Below are 18447 nucleotides of genomic sequence, written 5' to 3'. Positions count from 1 at the left end.
ACAGATGTTGCATTTCCTTATTCAAAACCAGCTCATGTCCGTGACCAGCAACGGAAGGGGCTTGGCCAGGTGACTTGCTCCAGCATAGGCAATGCTGTGGGCTAAAGCATCCCAAGTTTTTAAACTAGCTGAAAAAAAAAAAAAAATTAAGGTATGAGAATGGAGCTTGTGGTTCTTTGCTGCTTTACAAAGAGGACAGGCTCGGGCCGGAGGAGACGAAGAGGCTGGAAACTTCCCCCGATCCTGCCTGCGGGGCTTGGGAGCTTCCAGGAGAATCTGAGGTGACCCTTGTGACGAGATGCAGAAGACACACAGAGGTTGCCAGTTTCAGCTAAGTTTCACTATGAATTTGGGAGCTTGTCTGGCTCTAACACAATTCGGAAACTCCAGCCCACACGACTCTGTTCACTGGATGTGGAAAAAAATAAAGTGCGTCAGATCGCCCTGTGTGCTGGCACAGAACACTTTCCCTCAGCTAGCCAGATGTGCGCAAGAGTCCCCGGTGCCAGGGAAGCAAACATTGTTTCTCCGTATTTCTGGCACAGAGGGACCAATTGTTGTGACAGCACTACATGTGTCCTCTGCTACCCCAGAGAATATGGGTAAAACGCTGCCAGCAGAGGCAGGCGCTACAAAAGGGATGGATGCTCATGCGCTGACCAAAGTTTGCATGCACTCTTCCTCCTGCCAAAGACACTTGCATTTCATGAAATCATGTTTTCCATCTTTTGTTTCAAAGGAAGTTTGCTGCTAAATAGAAATAAGCAATATCTAGGAGATGCAAGCGAATTAAAGTGAAGGCAAAAGCATTCCCTACAGGTGACTACAAGGAGCCTTGAGCAAAAAAAAAGCATCTACAGTTCCTCTGAAAAATTAAAACAAGAACAAAAAAACCCCCCAACATACAAGAAAGGCCAGAACTTGCCAGACAACACGTCCTTTTGGTCTGTTCTGGTTTCACATTGAGCTGAAGCATGATGCTACTGAGGCCTGTTGATTCAGTGGTGGTCTTTATTCAGTGACAGTGGAGTTTCCAAGCAGGGGACTGAATCAGTGGTTTCCTTCCCCTGCAGTGCTTTGGGCAAATCTCCATCCAGCCTGGGGACCGAGATTTTCCATAGAATGCATGTAATGCATTTGACCAACTGAGGAGCATCAGGTGACTGGAAGTTTGAACACATCCTCAAGAGCAGAACATATTGACGTTTGGCCCTCTGAGGAAGAAACAAGTCCAAGTCAAAAAGTTTGCCCTTTCTGGGTTGGTTTGTGCGTATGCACAAACTATGGGGCCACAGGTCGCATCTACTCACAGAAATCAGTAGCCCAGCCCTGCGAAGCTTTGTCATCCAAGGTACAAGTGTGCCTAGTTTCAATTCTGACTTTATCTCCATCAAATCTGGTCAGGTCTCTGTGACAAGCCCTCACTACGTCCAACAGGGAAAGCTTAGCAGTGACTCCAGCTGGTCCTGAAATCCTTGTTTACAGAACCGCGAGCCGAAGGCAGGAACGCTCTGAATAGGGGCTTTTAAGATCAGAGAACTGTAAAAGCTCAGCTTTTACAGCCTAATTAGGACGTCAGCATAATTAGGACGTGAGTTGTGACAAACTTCGGCGAGCCCAGTAATGTCAGCGGGAGCTTTGCCAACAGCCTCCCCAAGCCAAGGACTTGCCCGGCTCGCTCCGTCCTTCCTTCCTTCCACCCCACGGGCTGCTGGCAACCCACGAGGGGCATCTGCCACCCCAGCGGGGACAGAGCCCCGAGGGGAGGAAACAATCGTCAGGGCAAAACATGCAAATGGAACATCCAGGAAGGAGAAAAATCCTCTCGGGGAAGGCGTGTGAGAGTTACGGTTTGGGTTCTTGGACCCGGCTGGTGGCTTGAGGGAGGTTACAGGAGATGTTTTCTGAGCTTTAGTTTTGGCACATGGCTTCAAAGCGTAAGAGGTCTGAACTGCAAAGTCAGGAGCTAGAGGCAGCGCTCCTCGCCGCCCGAGAGGACGGAGACCTCGCTCGGCGGTTTGGGCTCAGCGATGCCTTCCAGTGTATGCTTCCTTCAACGTCTCCCTCCTTGAGATGGAAAAAATTGTAAACCGCAGATGGTTTTTCCTCTGCGCCTTTTGCATCTTTGCTCAACCCATGCAAAGGTGCTCACGGCCACAGCTTGGGGAGAGGGCAGCCCACTGCCTGCAAGCTCTTCTCCAAGCATGGAACGGACCCTATTCATAGCAAATAATGATATTGATAGATCTCTTCAGTTTGTGTACAAATACAATTTGTATATTTCAGGCTTTTTTAATTAACATTTTCACTCTTCTGGGGGGATGCACATGGTAATGCACTTTGATGCACGTGATCCTTTAATGGATTTACCAACCCATCTGGAAAAGTGCACGGAAAGCAGCGGTAGATTTTAACTGGAAACGGTGACTACTACAAGCAAATTGATGGCCCATATTAAAAAAATATTCCGAATAACTTCCAAAATAACTACTTTACAATATTTAGGAATAATTTCTGAGTGAGATAGTAATAAATGCACCTATAAAAAGGTGGCATAGCTTATCGTACACTTGCTGGCCCAACATTTCCATGTGCAAATAGCACAGTCTAAAGTCCACCGAAATCCAAGGAAACACTTCCACTGATTTTGAGGTTTAAGATTATTTTTTTTTCTGGAAAAATCCTGTATAAATCCTTAGTTAGAAAGCCAGCTGGACTAGGAAGTAAGTAGACAGGACAGTAAGTTGCACTAAGAATTTTAAAGGAAACAAAAGGCTGATCCCAAAAGAGTGAAATTGGGGTCCAAAATGTCCTCCGAAAACCTCTGATCAGTTGCTGCTTAGATCACCTCCAAAATCTGAAGTTGGCTCATTTTTGGTTTGGCTTTCGAAGGAAACAAGGTATGCAATCATCTAGTTTTCCTTTCTGCCCTCATCCCTCCTCCTTCCCCATCTCCTCCCTGCAGATAACTTTCCTGCTTGCCTACACTGATGACCAATTTCAGCCAGCCTCGGCTGAAAGCTTGGAAAATTCGAGGAGAAGTTTCCCACAGGTCTTTTAACATCAGCAGCTGGTTAGAGGACCCTCAGGAGAGGCAGAATCCTGAGGTTCAGCAACTCCCTGACTGCCTTTGCCCAGGGAGAGGCCCGCCTGCGAGGCAGCGGGGTTTGTTAATTTGAGGAACAAGGAACCAAAAGGACTCTCAAGGTTGTGGTGGGAACAGAGGTGAAATCAGAGGGACGGGAAGGGGGAAAAGAGGAAAACGTTACTCACGCGGAGTCAGAGGGAGTGCAGGGATACAGGGGAAAGGTGTTAGGACAAAGTTGTTTTGCTCACAAAGCGATTTATTTGCTTCAAGCACCTGCTGTTCTGCTTCTCCATGTGCATGGGTCTGGGTAGGGCCAGCAACCGGCTCTGCTTTCCTGCAGTGCCGTGAGTGCAAAAGGTATATTGCATGCCAGCACAGCCTGCAGCTCGGGGATCTTCAAGGAAGCAAGAAAATGGGTTTGAAACCTCTCAGGTGATAAAAAGAGCCAAACCCATCGCTTCACCGGTGTGGGTGAGTGCACTGAGCTCCTGGAGGAAAAGTTCTCCACCACACCCTGTGTGCTTCACCAGGAGGGACCGTCCCAAACCACGGCGAGACACAGTGCATGAAACGCTTAAATCCAGCTGGGTTCCAAGCTCTGAGTCTTGGCCCGAGCCTGAGCAAAGCCCCGAACCACAGAAGCCTTCAAGGAGATCAGAATTTAAATTCAATTGGTCTCGAGGATTTTCCTCTTAGCTATTTATGCTCAGTTCCTCGCTCGGGCGGTTACACTCAGGCAGTTTGTGATTTGCTTCGTTGGCTTTCATCCGTCCTTCCAAGGTGTTTCAGAGCGGTGCCGGTGTGGAGGCACCAGGAGCTGACCCTCCCCAGCACACTCTGCAATCCCCCAAGGACTCATTTCACTCATACCTGCAGGTGACCATCAGGCTTCCAGCATTACTTTTTTTTTTTTTTTCTCTTTTGGGGTTGTAGCAACTAACACAACCTCAACTGCAATGGCCTGACCGATAAGAGAGGTGACACTGACAAGTGATTGAGGAAAGCTGTGCATGTTCCGTAACATATTACATGCTTGTAATTAGAAACCAGATTGCGTTACTCACTTAGATGCAAATATTTCTTTTGTTCTTTGTTCCCAGCAGGTTAAACAGAGGATGCCGCCTTTCTCTTTTTAGGGGAAATGGTTAGCCAGCAGGTTGGCTTCCTTTTCTGGTTCTAGCAGTTACGGTTTTGCAAAGCCTCTCCTGAGCTTTGCTAAACAAGGAAGCTCATGAGAGAGCCACGCTGTGGTCCCAGGACAAAACTTCTTCTGTTTTTTCCACAGAAGCAGACTCTGGGCTCCCTGTGTATGTTCCCCACCAAGTTTATGGATGAACAGGTGGGTGACAGTATGTAGTCACCTGAAATAAACCCAGTGCTTATCACATTGACTACCTTAGAAGCTAAAGAAACCATACTAAATGCCAGCGTGGTGAGGTCCTGGGCTTTGCTGGCTCCATATTCTGGGGGCTCTGGAAAATCCCAGACCTGAACGCAGCTCCCTGGCAGCCTGCGCTCTGCGGTGATGAGCACAGCCCGCAGGGATTTTTATGGCTGCTCGGGAGCCTTTCTGGAAGGAAAAGGCTGTTTGCTCTGGAGATGGGACAGTCCAACCCGGGTCTGAGCAGGGCAGATGTCTCCAGCCGCCCAGGGCCGTGTCTGGTTTTTGAGTAGAGTCTCCAAGGATGGAGACTGCACAACCTCTCTGGGCAGCCGGCCACACTCTTCAACCACCCTCACAGTGAAGAAGTTTTTTCTTATGTAATTTCTTGTCTGCGCCCGTTGCCTCTGTTTCTTTCACTGGGCACCACTGAGAGGAGCCTGGCTCCGTCGTATTTACCCTCCCTGGCTCCATCAGGAATTTGCACACCTAGCCGAGAACCCCTCGAGCCTCCTCCAGACGGAGCCGCCGCAGCTCTCCCAGCCTCTCCTTGCTGGGACGGCTCCCGCTGGTGAAGGGCTCTGTGCTTCACCCCTCCTGCCACTGCACCCCTCACTCCATCGAAGACGTGAAGCCACTTAGACAATTTTCTCGGACGATAAACGGAGGAATTTAGTCCACACTACGAGACCGCTGACTTCACAGAGGCATCTGGACTGCTGTTAGCAGAGCCACTTAGTTTGCAAGGAAAAAATGAAAAGGGAACCTCACGGCATCTGCTTTGCATGGACGTTCTGGGCAGTTCATTCATTTTCATGTGCAGGTCCCACAGGCTGTTCAAAGCTGGGGCAGAGAGCCCGGCTTTTTCTGTGGTAAACTGAGGAAATGACTGAAAATGTGCTGTAAAACAGAAATGACTCTGAAGATGAAATAAGCAATGATATTGTAGAGAGTTAAGATGGGCAACCTGAGCAAGATTTTATACCAGCTTTCAAACCAAAAGATAAAACCGAACTCCACTGTCAGGCGTTTAGCCCACAAGTTTGTAATAGGTATTGCACCAACAGCTAATAAAACCCTATCTCAAAATACTGCTGAGATAATAAAAGTTAGACTTTGTGGCTACAGAGTATCTTGGAAACAAGTTAGAAGGAAACACAGATCCACAACAATTTTTTTCAATCAGTCAGGATTGCCAATTATTTCTGTTGTACAGACAAACAGATACCTGCTTGCTCCTGTTGTATGACAGTTGTGCTAGGGTACTGTTCTTCATGAGTCTTGGAGGCTTTAATAGTTCCCTTTCACTGGGTCTTAGTAAATCTCTTGGAGAAAACTTTTCAGAGCACACTTGATATTTTAGCTTAGCTGCTGTATCAGACTAGGATCCAAATGGCAGCCATAACGGTGCTTTAATTTTATTATTCTTCGTTTTTACGCTACTGCCAGTCTCCTATTTTCTCTTGTAAACAAACAGGAAAAAAGGAAAAAAATCACAGTGACAAGAGGATACAGCCCTCTACCGACCCGTGCCAGCACTGCTCACAAAGCATGGGCCCAAGCCAGCTGCTGTGTGACTTTGCAGAGCACAATTCTTCTGCTACCGTCTGTGGTCTGGTATTTGTTACTGAAAAAGGAGCCCCAAAATAGCTTGTTTAAATTTGGCTAGGTTTCAAAAACTTGATAATTCCTGGAATTTCCATTTAAGTTTCAAGGAGGGGTGCTGGAAAAATGTTGTTACAGATGCATATTCCATTTCCTTTCCAGAGAAAATCAAGCAAGTGCTAGAACTACTAAAAAATTACATTTTTCTTCTAGCAAAAGCTTAGTCTCTGTACCATTGGATCAATCTGACTTCGTGCAAATAAGACACGAACACCTGCAAAAATCTTTCAGATTAAAGTAGAGCATTTTCCCACCAGTGGTTTGTGTAATCGGAGAGGAATGGGAAAGTTGTTTCTAATATCTTGACCTCTAAAATTTTCCATAGTAAAAGCTATTATATCAGTTTTATTGTATGTGTGTGTGTGTGTGTAACAACAAATGAATACCCAGTAACAGGTAAAACTGAGGACAGGTAAAAGGAACTGCTCTCCAGGATGAGGGAGGAGTCACCAAGAGGGGAGTTTTTTCTTCCTTCCCAGCAACTTTAAATTACCAACTTTTCCTGCACACCTGGACTTTGCCCAGAACAAACTATTTCATTGCTGTAAGACTGGGCGGGTATTTTACCATGTGAAATACATACATGATATTATACTGTTGTAACAGAAAATAAGGTTGTCTAGGAAGCTATCTAGAAATGAATAATTTTATGTTAAAGTCAGCAGGAAGGGAGGAGGACTGCGGGAAACAACGGCGGTTTTCCCCAACATCGGGCACTTTTAAGATTCAGCTGGACAGGGTGCTGGGCCATCTTGTCTAGACCGTGCTGCTGCCGAGAAAGGTTGGACCAGGTGATCCTTGAGGTTCCTTCCAACCTGGTATTCTGTGATTCTATGAAACTGTGGCCAAGGTCCCAGGGCCTAATAAATAACCAAGGGGATGGGATTCCTGTAGCCCTGCGCAGTAGCAGGGCAGTGCAGACGGATGCCTCAAGATGTCAGGACTGGCCCCAGCCGAGAGCCGGCCGATAACCCCAGGGGCTGCTGCTCCTTCTTTAATCAGGAGCTCGCAGATCGCCAGCAGCAGCAGGGCAGATTTTTCTCTCGCTGCTCTGCCAACCGGGCGTCTCATCTCCGAAAGTCCCCTGCCCAGATGGCAGAGAGGATTAATCCCCAAGTGTCCTCAGACCTCTCTGGGCGATGCCACCATTGGCAGATTCCAGCCAAATAGGAGATTCCTTCCCCAGCCCTGTGAACAACCCTACTGTAATAAACTAAATCATCTCCAAGCGCTCTTTTGCTCTAAGCGCTGTGCCGCAATGACAACCCCTCTCCCGGGCTTTTTCTGTTTTACCTAAAGAACGTACGGCTCCACACTTTGCACTGAGGGAAACAAATACAGAGAGAAGATGCTTCTCCTATGCTGATTAGACAAAAAGGTCATGTCCCTGGACATTTAACATGTGTTACACCGTGTTTAACACATGTGACAACTGCACTGATTTATAAACCCTCTTTGCCACCAAACAGATCGTAACATCCACTTTAGTCCTATAGGACGACTATAGGAAATAGTCACAAATCACACTTTGAGAAAATTAAATGAATTAAATTAAGAAAGATGGAAGTTCATGTCTCATGAAATACACTCTTGGGTGATATATCTGTTGCTTTCAAGATTTAAGAAATCTTGTTAGTTTTAGAAAAAAAAAAATCTGAAAATCTAGGGTCTGCTTTCAGAGCTCATCCTAAATAATTATCTTATTTCTGGAGTCTGGTCTAACTGTTGGGTTTGTGACATCCCAGTTACCCAGCATGTCTAAACCAGGTTCCATCCCGTTCTCCTCCGCTGACCTCCGAGGGAATGGGCCGCCCTGCTCCCGCTGTGGGCCAGCTGGGGCCACCACTGCTTGCAAGAAACACAGCTGGCACCGATTTTGCAGCTACATAAAGCCAGTACAATTCTTTCTTTATTCACCCAGTGCTAGTATGAGCTGGCACGCTCCAAAACCAAATAAAAAAAGCAAGTTAATCTGAATCTTGACATGCCAGCCACTGAAGTCTAAATCACTTTCTCCAGAGGTAGAACAAAAGCTTTGGTTTATTGGCTACACATTTCCAGTAAAACACTTAAGCTCTGTTTGCAAACACTAGCTCAATCATGATACCAGGACAGTCAAAGCTGGCTGTGTAGTACAACAAGTGGCTGCACTTTCAGCGCTGTACAGCACATTTTTTCTTGGGTCGTGCAACATTTTGTTTGGGATGTCTTTTCTTTTTTTTTGGAGCTGAGCCTCACGCGATGGTTAGGTTTCTAAAGCACCTGTGACGCTCCTACAGGTGCACAACTGAGACTCCGAGCCAGCCTGCTCAACAGCTGGTGTCGGCTGACTCCTATGAACTGCCCAGGTGTGGGCTCCGCAGTGAGAAACTTCCTAAAAGCGGCAACTCCAACCAGCATGGGGATGTGATCACTAAAATGCTGGCTCATCTCCAGGTTAAAAATTGCTCAGCTTGCTCACAAAATCAAACAAGCAAGACTTACGCCGAAGGATTCCTAGTGCAGCTCCACCAAAGTATATTTCATGGAATTAGCTACGTATACATACGCTTTGTACTTAAATACTAGACAGGTTGACCTAGAGGAACACACACAGAAATAAAAGCCAAGCAACACAGTATCACAGTTAGCTTCTCAATTCTTCCCTAATGACACATCCATAGCTATTAGGGCCAGAATGGGTGATTACAATCATTTTGTCTAACCTTTCATTAAGGAATTAGGGAATCCCAGAAGAGGCTGAGATCAGCCACTATTCAGAAAGGATTAGAACGATTTGGTGGGGGCAGAGGGGGGAAGCAAGATCTGGCTTGTAATCTGCAAAGCATATATCTATGGTGCAGATGCTTGTAGGCTCATTTGTGTCCTCTAACCTCAAAAAATAAACTAGTGCCTTCAAAGCAGACACTACGGGTTTCTCTACATCACTGTCTAAAATAATTTGCGTGCTGTGCAAGTAAAAAACGGTACTTACTTCAGAGACCCACCAGTTTGGCTGCACTGTACCAAGCTCAGAACCTAACAGCGGAGTATTTCTTACTAAGCACTGAAGTCAAAACTCAAATCGCATAATGCATTTTCTTTTCCACTGAATTTCTCGATTAAAGCAACAGTCATCCACAAACACAACTGCTTCCTTATAGCCTGCCCTGGACCAAACTTCAGAGAAATGATCAGGTTTCAGCACTTCACGCTGTGGTACTCACCGAGATGCGACATCAGGACGATGCCTTTGCCTTTGTCCGGCGCATTGTAGATCACAGCTGCTGTTGCACCCCTTCTGGCTGCCACCTTAATTTTTTCAGCAAAACTGCAATTCCCTCTTTCAATCAGTGCTATCCACGGTGGTTTTGTGACGGTGAACTGGGTGTTTGCGTCGCAGGCTTGAAGATTAGCAGACTGAGGAATGCCCACAAGCCCCTGAGCACTCAGCAGAGGAGAATTTAATCCATACAGGCCACATTCGCACTGCTCCGACACAGACCTGTTGCTAGTGCTGTTGAAATAGAATACACTTACAGAGGCCCTCACAGAAAATGCCTCTGTAGGCTTGAATAAAATACTAACAACCGCCGGGAGGCAGAAAAACCTGAACTTATCTGCTTGCTTCATTGCTTATTCACATAAGCACAAAACGTAGACGTCTATAGGTATTTTCAGCTGGTAGTGGTCCTTGTTAGCCCACAGCCTGCTGAGGAGTCTGAAATTTCAGGTCCAGCAGGAACCTGACACCAGCCAGGCGAGTCCTGGAGGTGTCAGTGAGCTTATCGGGAGTGGGGGCTGGGACGGACACAGGTGACACACCTGCCTATTGTGAAGTAGAGGTGCAGGCTGAAGGACCTGCAAGTAACCTTTGGCCCCAACTTTCTGCTCCTTTTTCACGAAGCATCGTTCTCCCCCTGCTTCTCTCCCATTACTGCACAAATTCTAGCTTTGATGAGGCTTCCTAAGAGATTGCTCAAGCCCCCTGCTCCTATTTCAACCTGAACGTCACTTCAGAGGACCAGGTCAGCTTTCATTCAGTGATGTAAGCTCAGGGTTCTCACTTCACAGCACAATCTGTGATGCAAATGACCCTGTTAAAAAGGGCACAAGTGGAGGGAAGGAAATATTAAAAAAAATTACTCATCTTACAGACTAAGATAACCAAGTCATTCCCCGCATTTCTCCTTTCAGATTCTTCCAGTCATCTACTCTGTCAGGTCCAGCTTGTTCTGGTGTTTATAATGAACTGATTTTAATATTGATTTATACCAATGCAAGAGACGTAGAATCAGCTAAACTGATCACAGAAGCAAACTACCTCTTTCAGCCCATTTTCACGTTCTAGCTCACTTTCAAGATTTACATCGAGATGTTTGAATGATTATCACACAACTCTCCATTTCTGGACGTAGGCTCTATAGATTCTTTCTCTGAATTCAGTCAGTGTTGTACTCCATAACAATTACTAGCATCAACTCTTGTTTTCTTATATTAGAACACAAAAATGAAAACCTTACTAATGTCAGAACTCTGTAGTCCATAATGAAAACAAAGGACAAATTGTAAAGTTATCAAGACCTTTTTCCTGGTTTTCTGCAAAAGTCATGCTGCACACAGTGTTGAAGGCCAAGAGAAGCTGCAACTGGTGGCGTGTATTTTGCCAGAAGATCAACCTAGTTCTCCTGTAAAGATTCTTTAAAAGAGTAAACATCAATGTGGAGAAGATTCTTGGAAAACTGAAACAACTTTCGTAAGCAAAAAGAAAATGGAAAGAAATAATGCAAGACGTTTACATATATTAATTCATTTATTTATATTCTCCAGGTTTCAGTGTTGCACTAATTCTACATCACATTAATTCAAAACTGATCTTAACTCTAAGATCTATGATTTAGCAAGTTTTATATACTCAAAAGTACCATTAGCTACATACAGTATACCTTCCCCGGTTTTCTTTGAAATTAATGCTGGAAACATAAAAAACATGCAAATGTTAAGATTTTAGAGTTGGGTATGAATTCTACAGTTAGGGAATGTGCTCTGATAGTATTTTACCCTCAGCAGTAGCAATACACAGCAGCAAGAAAGATGATTCCTATGACATTTTGCAGGAATAAAGATTCTCTATCTTGGTTTAACACAGCAAAATTAACATGTTTTGACAGACTCGGGATCAAAAATAGTTTGGTTTTATACTTCCGTCAATAAACACCAAGTAAAACAAACCAGCAGGTAGTTTCTTTGCAGAGAGGACCTTTGCCCAGTGCTACAGTGCTGGTTTGGCAGGGAGGAAGTGGAGGAGTGGTGGAACCATATATTAACACTGCAACACTTCAGAAACTGAAGTTGGCATATTAAGTTCAGTGTTAACTTACAGGGGTGGGGTAAGTGCCTCTACAGAATGACCCCGAGTACTGAAACTCCAGATCTACTACAGGCATTGAATATTCTCTAGCTACACACAGAGAGCCTGTACTTCTAACATTGGCACTTCATTCTGCAGGAGTAAATATCTCTCCTTCCTGCTTTTGCCATGAAAAATTTCAAACAACACTTCTGTAAAATAAAATTATATACCTTAAAGTCTCAAGATCATATTACACATATTCCACACCATTCTGATATTTCTTTTAGAGTTAGGAATTCCTAACATGGAGGATGAAATGATTAATGCTACATGTTTAAAGCATAGTAAGCAGTGCAATGTGGCAAACAGCCTTTGCTGCATTTCTGTTGCAAGGGATGGATGGAGTGGCTAGAACAACCGAATAGAGTGGCTCTGTCAGCGTTAGCCACACCAGTCCTTTCATACAAAGATAATTACTTTAAAAATTATGTCTAGAAATAACGGTTTCATTAAAATTAGACTTCGACCTGAAGTATATCTAAATAAAAAATACTGGCTGACACAGTCAGCATGGCTCAGTTTGGTACACGAAGTGCTGGTGCTAATCTCTCTCAGTCTAGAGCAATGACCTCTAATCTTCACATACCCATAAGCAACAAAATTACACAAATAACATATTGCAACCAACACCGTGCTCTTCTCGGGTTGGTATGTTTTCATTTTGCCTTCAGTGGCAAGGTTACAATGTACCCTGAAAGGCATGGGTTGACAAACATTGCTCTAGAACTAACACTATATGAACCATACAAAATATAAACATACAATACATAGTCACATTTAATTAGCTTTTAGTCCCTGTACAATTTAAGTTAAACTTTTCTCATTAATACATTTTAAAACTGTAAACCACACTAGAGAGACAGAATAATTTCATCAATTTCTTTAGAATGTTAAGGCTTTTACTTTTCATCTGAAGTTGCCTATGAACTTGTACTATAATAAAGACAATTACGTTTCTTCTTCTGTTACCATTAACTGAAGTTGAGGTACAGAATTTAAGTACTTGAAGACAAAGTCCACTGTCCCCAGGGCAGATGAGCGAGCTACTAGTTGAAAGAGATACTCCTGAATTACCAACAGGCTGCTAAAATGTGCCTAGAAGTTTTCCACAAAAGAATAAATTTGTTCCTATAAATTAACTCTGTGGGCTTTCGTTAATAATGGTACAATTTAATTGGCAAGCTTCCATAATGCAATCATTACTTCTCAAAGAATTGAACTGAGACCAGCATTTCACATGGACAAGTTGTCAAACAGCAATGTGTTTCAGCTCCTGCTTGAGAATAATTTCCTAAGGATCTGGTTGTATAAATTATTTGAGGCTGTTTGTCATGGGAGGAAAAAGTGGGACTTGGTTCTGAACTCAGCAGGAGCCAGCTGCTACTTAGTACATAGGCAAAAAGTTGACAGAATTTTATAGTTTCTTGCTCTTGCAGAAGTAGCAGCTTCTCACAGCTGCTGAGCTCCTTCATGTACTCAGAATACAGCTATTACTAACAAGAAAAAGGATTGTGGTGATCAGTAGGAAAAAACCTAATGGTGTGAGAAACTGTGTATCCTGCCATGCTAAGCACTCCTTAAAGACAGTTTTTCTCTTGACAAGCTAGAAGCAAGTTCCACTAATAAAGTTTCTTTTTTAAAAGATTTCATTATTTTTTTTATTAATAAATAAAATATGTTAAAAACTTTTGGGTGCTGCACTCACTACCTGGCGCTGTATATACAAAAGCAGACATATAAAAACACAGCATTTGACCTTCCTCAGGTAAAAAGAACTGAAAGTGGCTTCTTGGGCCACTGAGACCAGTCCCGGATACTAAAGGCACCGTGATATTTAATCCCTTTCACAAACACAGTAAGCTTCAAGCCTGTTAGGCTGAAGTTAGGCTGCCCCTAGTACCTCCCAATAAAAGATCACTATGGGACATAATAGCTCTAATCCTTAAAATTATTCTAATTTCCAGCCTAAATTTATATCACAGCCAGTTAATGCTTTTGCAAACACTGCCTTTAATATTGGGAAAGCCTGCCTCTCTTCTCAGTTCTCACCCTGATGTATACATTTCCTGTGTATGTATATGCACAGGCAGAGAGATGACAATCATACTCCTTGGTATCCTATCAAAAGATAAGCTCACCGTATTGTCTATTCATCCTTCTTGAACATAGGTAACCAAGACATTGTGTAATCTGTTTCAAGACTGCCGAAAAATAAAGGCAAAAATTGTCCTTCTCAGTTACATGGATGACCATTACAATTGCTCTAAGAATCATAATTTTATGTTTGTGTTTACCAGTTCTAGAAAAGTGCAATGTGTAGAGGGTGTATTCAAGTTACAGCAATTTTATTTCCCTCCTTTCGAACAATAAAAATTTGAAAAATAAGTTATTAAATTACACTGGATCCAGCACACCAGGTTCCATTGTCTTGTAGATTTTGCTCAGAAAGACTTCCACCTTATCATCACCCAAGTGACAGATGTCCAAGACGCAGACAACATGTTTGCCATCTAGATCCATCGCTGCTTCTACAATTTCATCTAGAAGTTAAGAAAAGGTTTTTTAATATACATAGAGTAAAAAGGTATACTGAATTGACATTGTTTTCCATGCAGTAACATGTTTATGTTCAACCTTCTTTCAGTGAAAAACCTCACTCTAACTATTAAATGCTGGCCTACTGGGATTTTTGTTTTTCTTTTTGGTAGAATTTTATTAGTAAATTCAATCACTAGAAACGACAGCATCAGAACTTACATATGGAAAAGCTGAAATATGCATTACTTAACCATTAGTGATTCTCACATTTCATAGTATTATTCAGGGAAAAGTAAAGATGTACTTAAGTAAAATCAGGTCTGTCTATATAAACATGCAGCAAAACACAATGGTTATATAGCACTTTGCAGTATGATACACGTTAATAGTGGTCACCATATTTGTTGTGAGGTGCTAGTAATTAGAAGCATAATCTGAAGGGAAATAATTCAATAGCAGGCAAATACTTCAGCTTATAGGCACTACAGGTTGCATTAAAGCAGCTGTTCAAAGTGACATCAGTGAAATGGATTGGCTGATTGACAGTTATTCTGCTCTATTTCAAAGCATATTCACATGCTCAGCCACACATACTGACTTCTACGACAGTATAGTTTTGGATCAACAAATAACCACAAATACTATCTAGGTCACTTAGGAGTTTGTGGTTTGGATATTAAAATACTATCTTCAGAGTATGAGAACAGCTCCAGTAAAAACTGCCCTGAAAGTTCAGTATTACATCTGTTTACTAAAGGTGGTCACATAGAATTGATACATCTTTCACTGAAGAGGTGAACAATGTCTGACCTACAACAGAGAGTTCTATAGAGGATTAACTCTTGCACTGAAAGATAGAACAAGAAACGATAAATGAGTAACATCAGTGAAAGCCAGTCTCACTCGAAAGCGGAAACATGTCACAAAGCCTTCCATTGCTAGTGGCCTTCTGCTGACATGCAGAGATGCAACTCATACAAGACAATAATCTATCATTTTGAATGTCTTCTAGTTGAAATAAGTGGGGAACTTCAGGACAAAACAGTGGAAGAAATGCAACATCTATTGCTACGTCATGGTTTATACCTGTAGAAAAAAAAAATATTTAAGTTAGCAGAAAACTTTTCCTTCAGCCCATTAGCAACTTCATGCACCATTTCTTTTTTTTTAAAAACCAAAGTGTTGCAGGCTGAACACTGATTTTTATTTACTTGTTCTTTGTCCACTACTTAATAACTGACATCAAAAATACATTTCAATATATATTTGTATATATATTTATACATAAGCACATTCAATTTGATACAATGTTATAACATACTGTGATTTAAGGCTAACAATGCTGTTAGCTCAGAAAATATTAAACCAACATTGGAAGCCATTTCACACTCCTTTTTAACTCTGTTGCTGCTACATGGGCACAGAAATTCATTTTACAACCAGTGCATCTACACAGTATACGGTGCAGTACTTGTGCTACTTTTGTATTGAATATTATATTGTAAGTGCCAGGATTCTAATGACTAAATATTCAAACACCTTCTATGCAAATCTCCCTTAGCAAATAATGGAAACTTTTAAATTATGGGAACTTAACATAAGCATCATTAAGCTAGGCAATTTCCTTCTCCTTTTAATGGGAAAACAAAATCAAACAGATTAATATCCCACAGTAATGCTAACAAACAGACACACATCAACTTGTACATTTGTATTTTAACAAATAAAGATCAATCAACTGATGCTTTGTGCTAACCAGAAGCGGCAGAGAGCAGTTCATGAGTATGGCTAAAATACAGCCCTTAATTTTCTACATGGAAGAAAAGCACTTTAGGAGCAACAGTACTCAAAAAACAACTCAATGAGAATAAAGCTCAAAAGAAGCATTTATACTTGTCCTTTTCCCTTTAAGAACACTAACCTGTTTCTGATTAATACCCCTCCAGCAGGAAAGTCAGCTGACAATCAAGTGCAACTGAATAATTTACCTGATTATGTCAGACTGGTTAATTAGTGAACAGGACCTACCTCTAATTGTAATAATCAATAGCTTAAGGACTACACACATTCTTCAAATAATACACATAAACCTATACACAAAATCGCAATTATATGAAAAGTGATACTAAACCCAAGATATTCACTCATTTAATTTAAAGGTATTTTTTAATGAGAACTACAGCTTTCTGGTAAAAAATTATCCTAAATCATGACTCTAACAAAAATCTAAAGTGTCAATAATTTTTTTAAACTTCAACAAATACTCAGAATCAACTGATTAATTTAGAAAAATCCATTCAGTTTCTGACGAACCTTCAAGTCATTCTGAAGTTAACACAGCAAAGAGCTAAGATCTTACACTGTTCTTGCTTAACCTTTTTTAGAAGCCAAGCTACCAAGTACTTACCCAGAACCGTCACTTCATAATACCCAAGGCCACTAGCACTTTTAAACTCATCGATATTTTTATCTGTTCTGGTTTCTTTTGGCTGGTGCACTGCTGCATGAAGGTTGTACTGTTGCATAAGTAAGTCTTTGTGCACATAATCAAATTTACGTGGGATGCTTTCCGGGAAAATTGCGCTGTGATGCAAATATTTCATTAACTTGTCTTTTACTTGTGCCCACAGGTCACTCTGCCATGAATCATAAGTTCTTCCAGTCTCTTCAGTTTCAGGTACATCACTCATTCCTTCTTGGTCTATTATAAACACAGAAAACCTTTAGTTGCATATATGCTCATAGAATTGTATCAGTTCTCTGCTAGATGAGAAGTATTTTCATTAGAACATTTCAATTATGAAGACATGGCAGAATGTTCAAAACATACAACACAATGAATTAAACTAGGGTTGGAACGTGAGAAACTGGTAACCTTAGAGGCTAGACTTGTAGTCAAAAGACTTATTTCACCACATGAAGAGCATCATCCTGGCTTGTTTTTGGAGTGTAGAAACTTCTTTAACAAACAGCCAGAAACCATGAAAACAAGTTTAAAATGGGTACAAGTGAAGGCAAACTTTTCCATCCCTTGCACAATAACTATATGCTTACATTTAGAACTATGCTACATTTAAACTTTTTGCTATACAGTCAATGATAGCTCCATTCTTCTTTCCTATTACATGTAACTTGAGGATTGTTAGTGGTAAAAGCTTATATAACCATCACTTCCAATTTTGGAGGCAAGTATTAAAGCCCACCTTACCAGAAAGCTCATTTCAAAATATTCCCAGTACAGCCATGTATCTCCTCCATCTCCTGTGAAACAACCACTCATCAAGTAGCCTTCCGAACTGGGTACACTTCTCTATGAACATACATTTTTTTTATTTTACTTCTTTTTAGTGTCATAATTGCTATGATGCAGTATCAGGATGTTAAAAAATGAAGAAAACCAGAATGTACACACACAAACTTGGTACAACATAGGCAAGAACATTCAACAAGGGAAATAAGAGTCTTGCTGCATTGAATTAGACAACAAAGGACAGTGAATTTAAAGAAAATTGACACTGATACTGAAATTGAAAGTGAGCTCTGGATTGCATAAAGCAGCCTGCAGTATTTTTCTCACAGAACTGGAATCCATCATATAAGGCAAAGGGGCACATGAAAGCTGCTACACAAAGAAACATTTTTTCTCACCAATTTACTTGGAGAATTACAGTATTCTCTACAAGCATGAAGACTTTATTTGCCTGATGTATAGTATTGAGTACAAAAAAGTTTCAGAATATAAGTAGTGGGATTAAAAAAAACCCTTTCTCTTTCTAAAACTTCAGTCAAGAGTTTGCTTTTCTCCCTCAATATATCATTGGTGCTGTAATTTGCGTGTCCTACTTGTACACTCATTATTAACTTAGCATAAACAGATCTGTAATTAGGACAGCACAGTAGAAACAGCCACCACTGGTTATTGAAACAATAAGATGCTGAAATTTTTAACAATCTGACCACACTTTAGAAGAAAAATAAAGCAAATATTTGAACTCCTCTAGCTATAGAAAGCCTCTTGGCAGCAAAGACTACTTTCTTCTTTAAACCAATCAAAAATATAAAACTGGCTATGGTGAACACTTAAACACATGATTTCCCACAAAAAGCAATTAAGATGAACCATATTTTGAGTTCAGTTAGCAGAAGGATTTTTTTTTTAAATCTACTGTATAATTACAGTATACAGCAGATGTTTTTTTCTTGTAAAAAATTAGAAGTTAATTTGGTCATCAGCCTACACTATTACTATAAAGTTTCTTTTTTGCAAACACTTTTGTTAGTAAATGTGAGTCACTGCATTTCTGCTTTAGAGTTACATTTTACATTATCTTACAGCACAGAGTGCAATCTTTTACTCCTCATTTGTAAGGAAAAAAACAGTAT

The 18447-nt window shown here is 41.6% G+C and overlaps 2 protein-coding genes across 2 annotated transcripts in view; both read right to left on the bottom strand.

Annotated features, from left to right (window-relative positions):
* The window catches only part of RNF128 (ring finger protein 128), a 43197-nt gene extending 33451 nt beyond the window's left edge, over nt 1-9746 (bottom strand). The window contains exon 1 of the mRNA XM_069811113.1: nt 9341-9746. Within this exon, the coding sequence (XP_069667214.1) occupies nt 9341-9746 (406 nt within the window). The remainder of the gene's footprint in view (nt 1-9340) is intronic.
* A 1161-nt stretch (nt 9747-10907) lies between these two features.
* RADX (RPA1 related single stranded DNA binding protein, X-linked) overlaps nt 10908-18447 on the bottom strand; it is a 29044-nt gene continuing 21504 nt past the window's right edge. Inside the window, exons 13-15 of the mRNA XM_069811111.1 lie at nt 16472-16765; nt 14968-15150; nt 10908-14066 (exon numbers count right to left, since the gene is read on the bottom strand). Coding sequence (XP_069667212.1) covers nt 13921-14066; nt 14968-15150; nt 16472-16765 — 623 coding nt within the window. The 3' untranslated portion in view covers nt 10908-13920. The remainder of the gene's footprint in view (nt 14067-14967; nt 15151-16471; nt 16766-18447) is intronic.

This window comes from Haliaeetus albicilla, chromosome 23 (assembly GCF_947461875.1).
Source record: "Haliaeetus albicilla chromosome 23, bHalAlb1.1, whole genome shotgun sequence".
NCBI classification, from domain to species: Eukaryota; Metazoa; Chordata; class Aves; order Accipitriformes; family Accipitridae; genus Haliaeetus; species Haliaeetus albicilla.
Note: the sequence above shows the minus strand (reverse complement) of the source record. Positions and strands in the feature narration are given on the sequence as shown.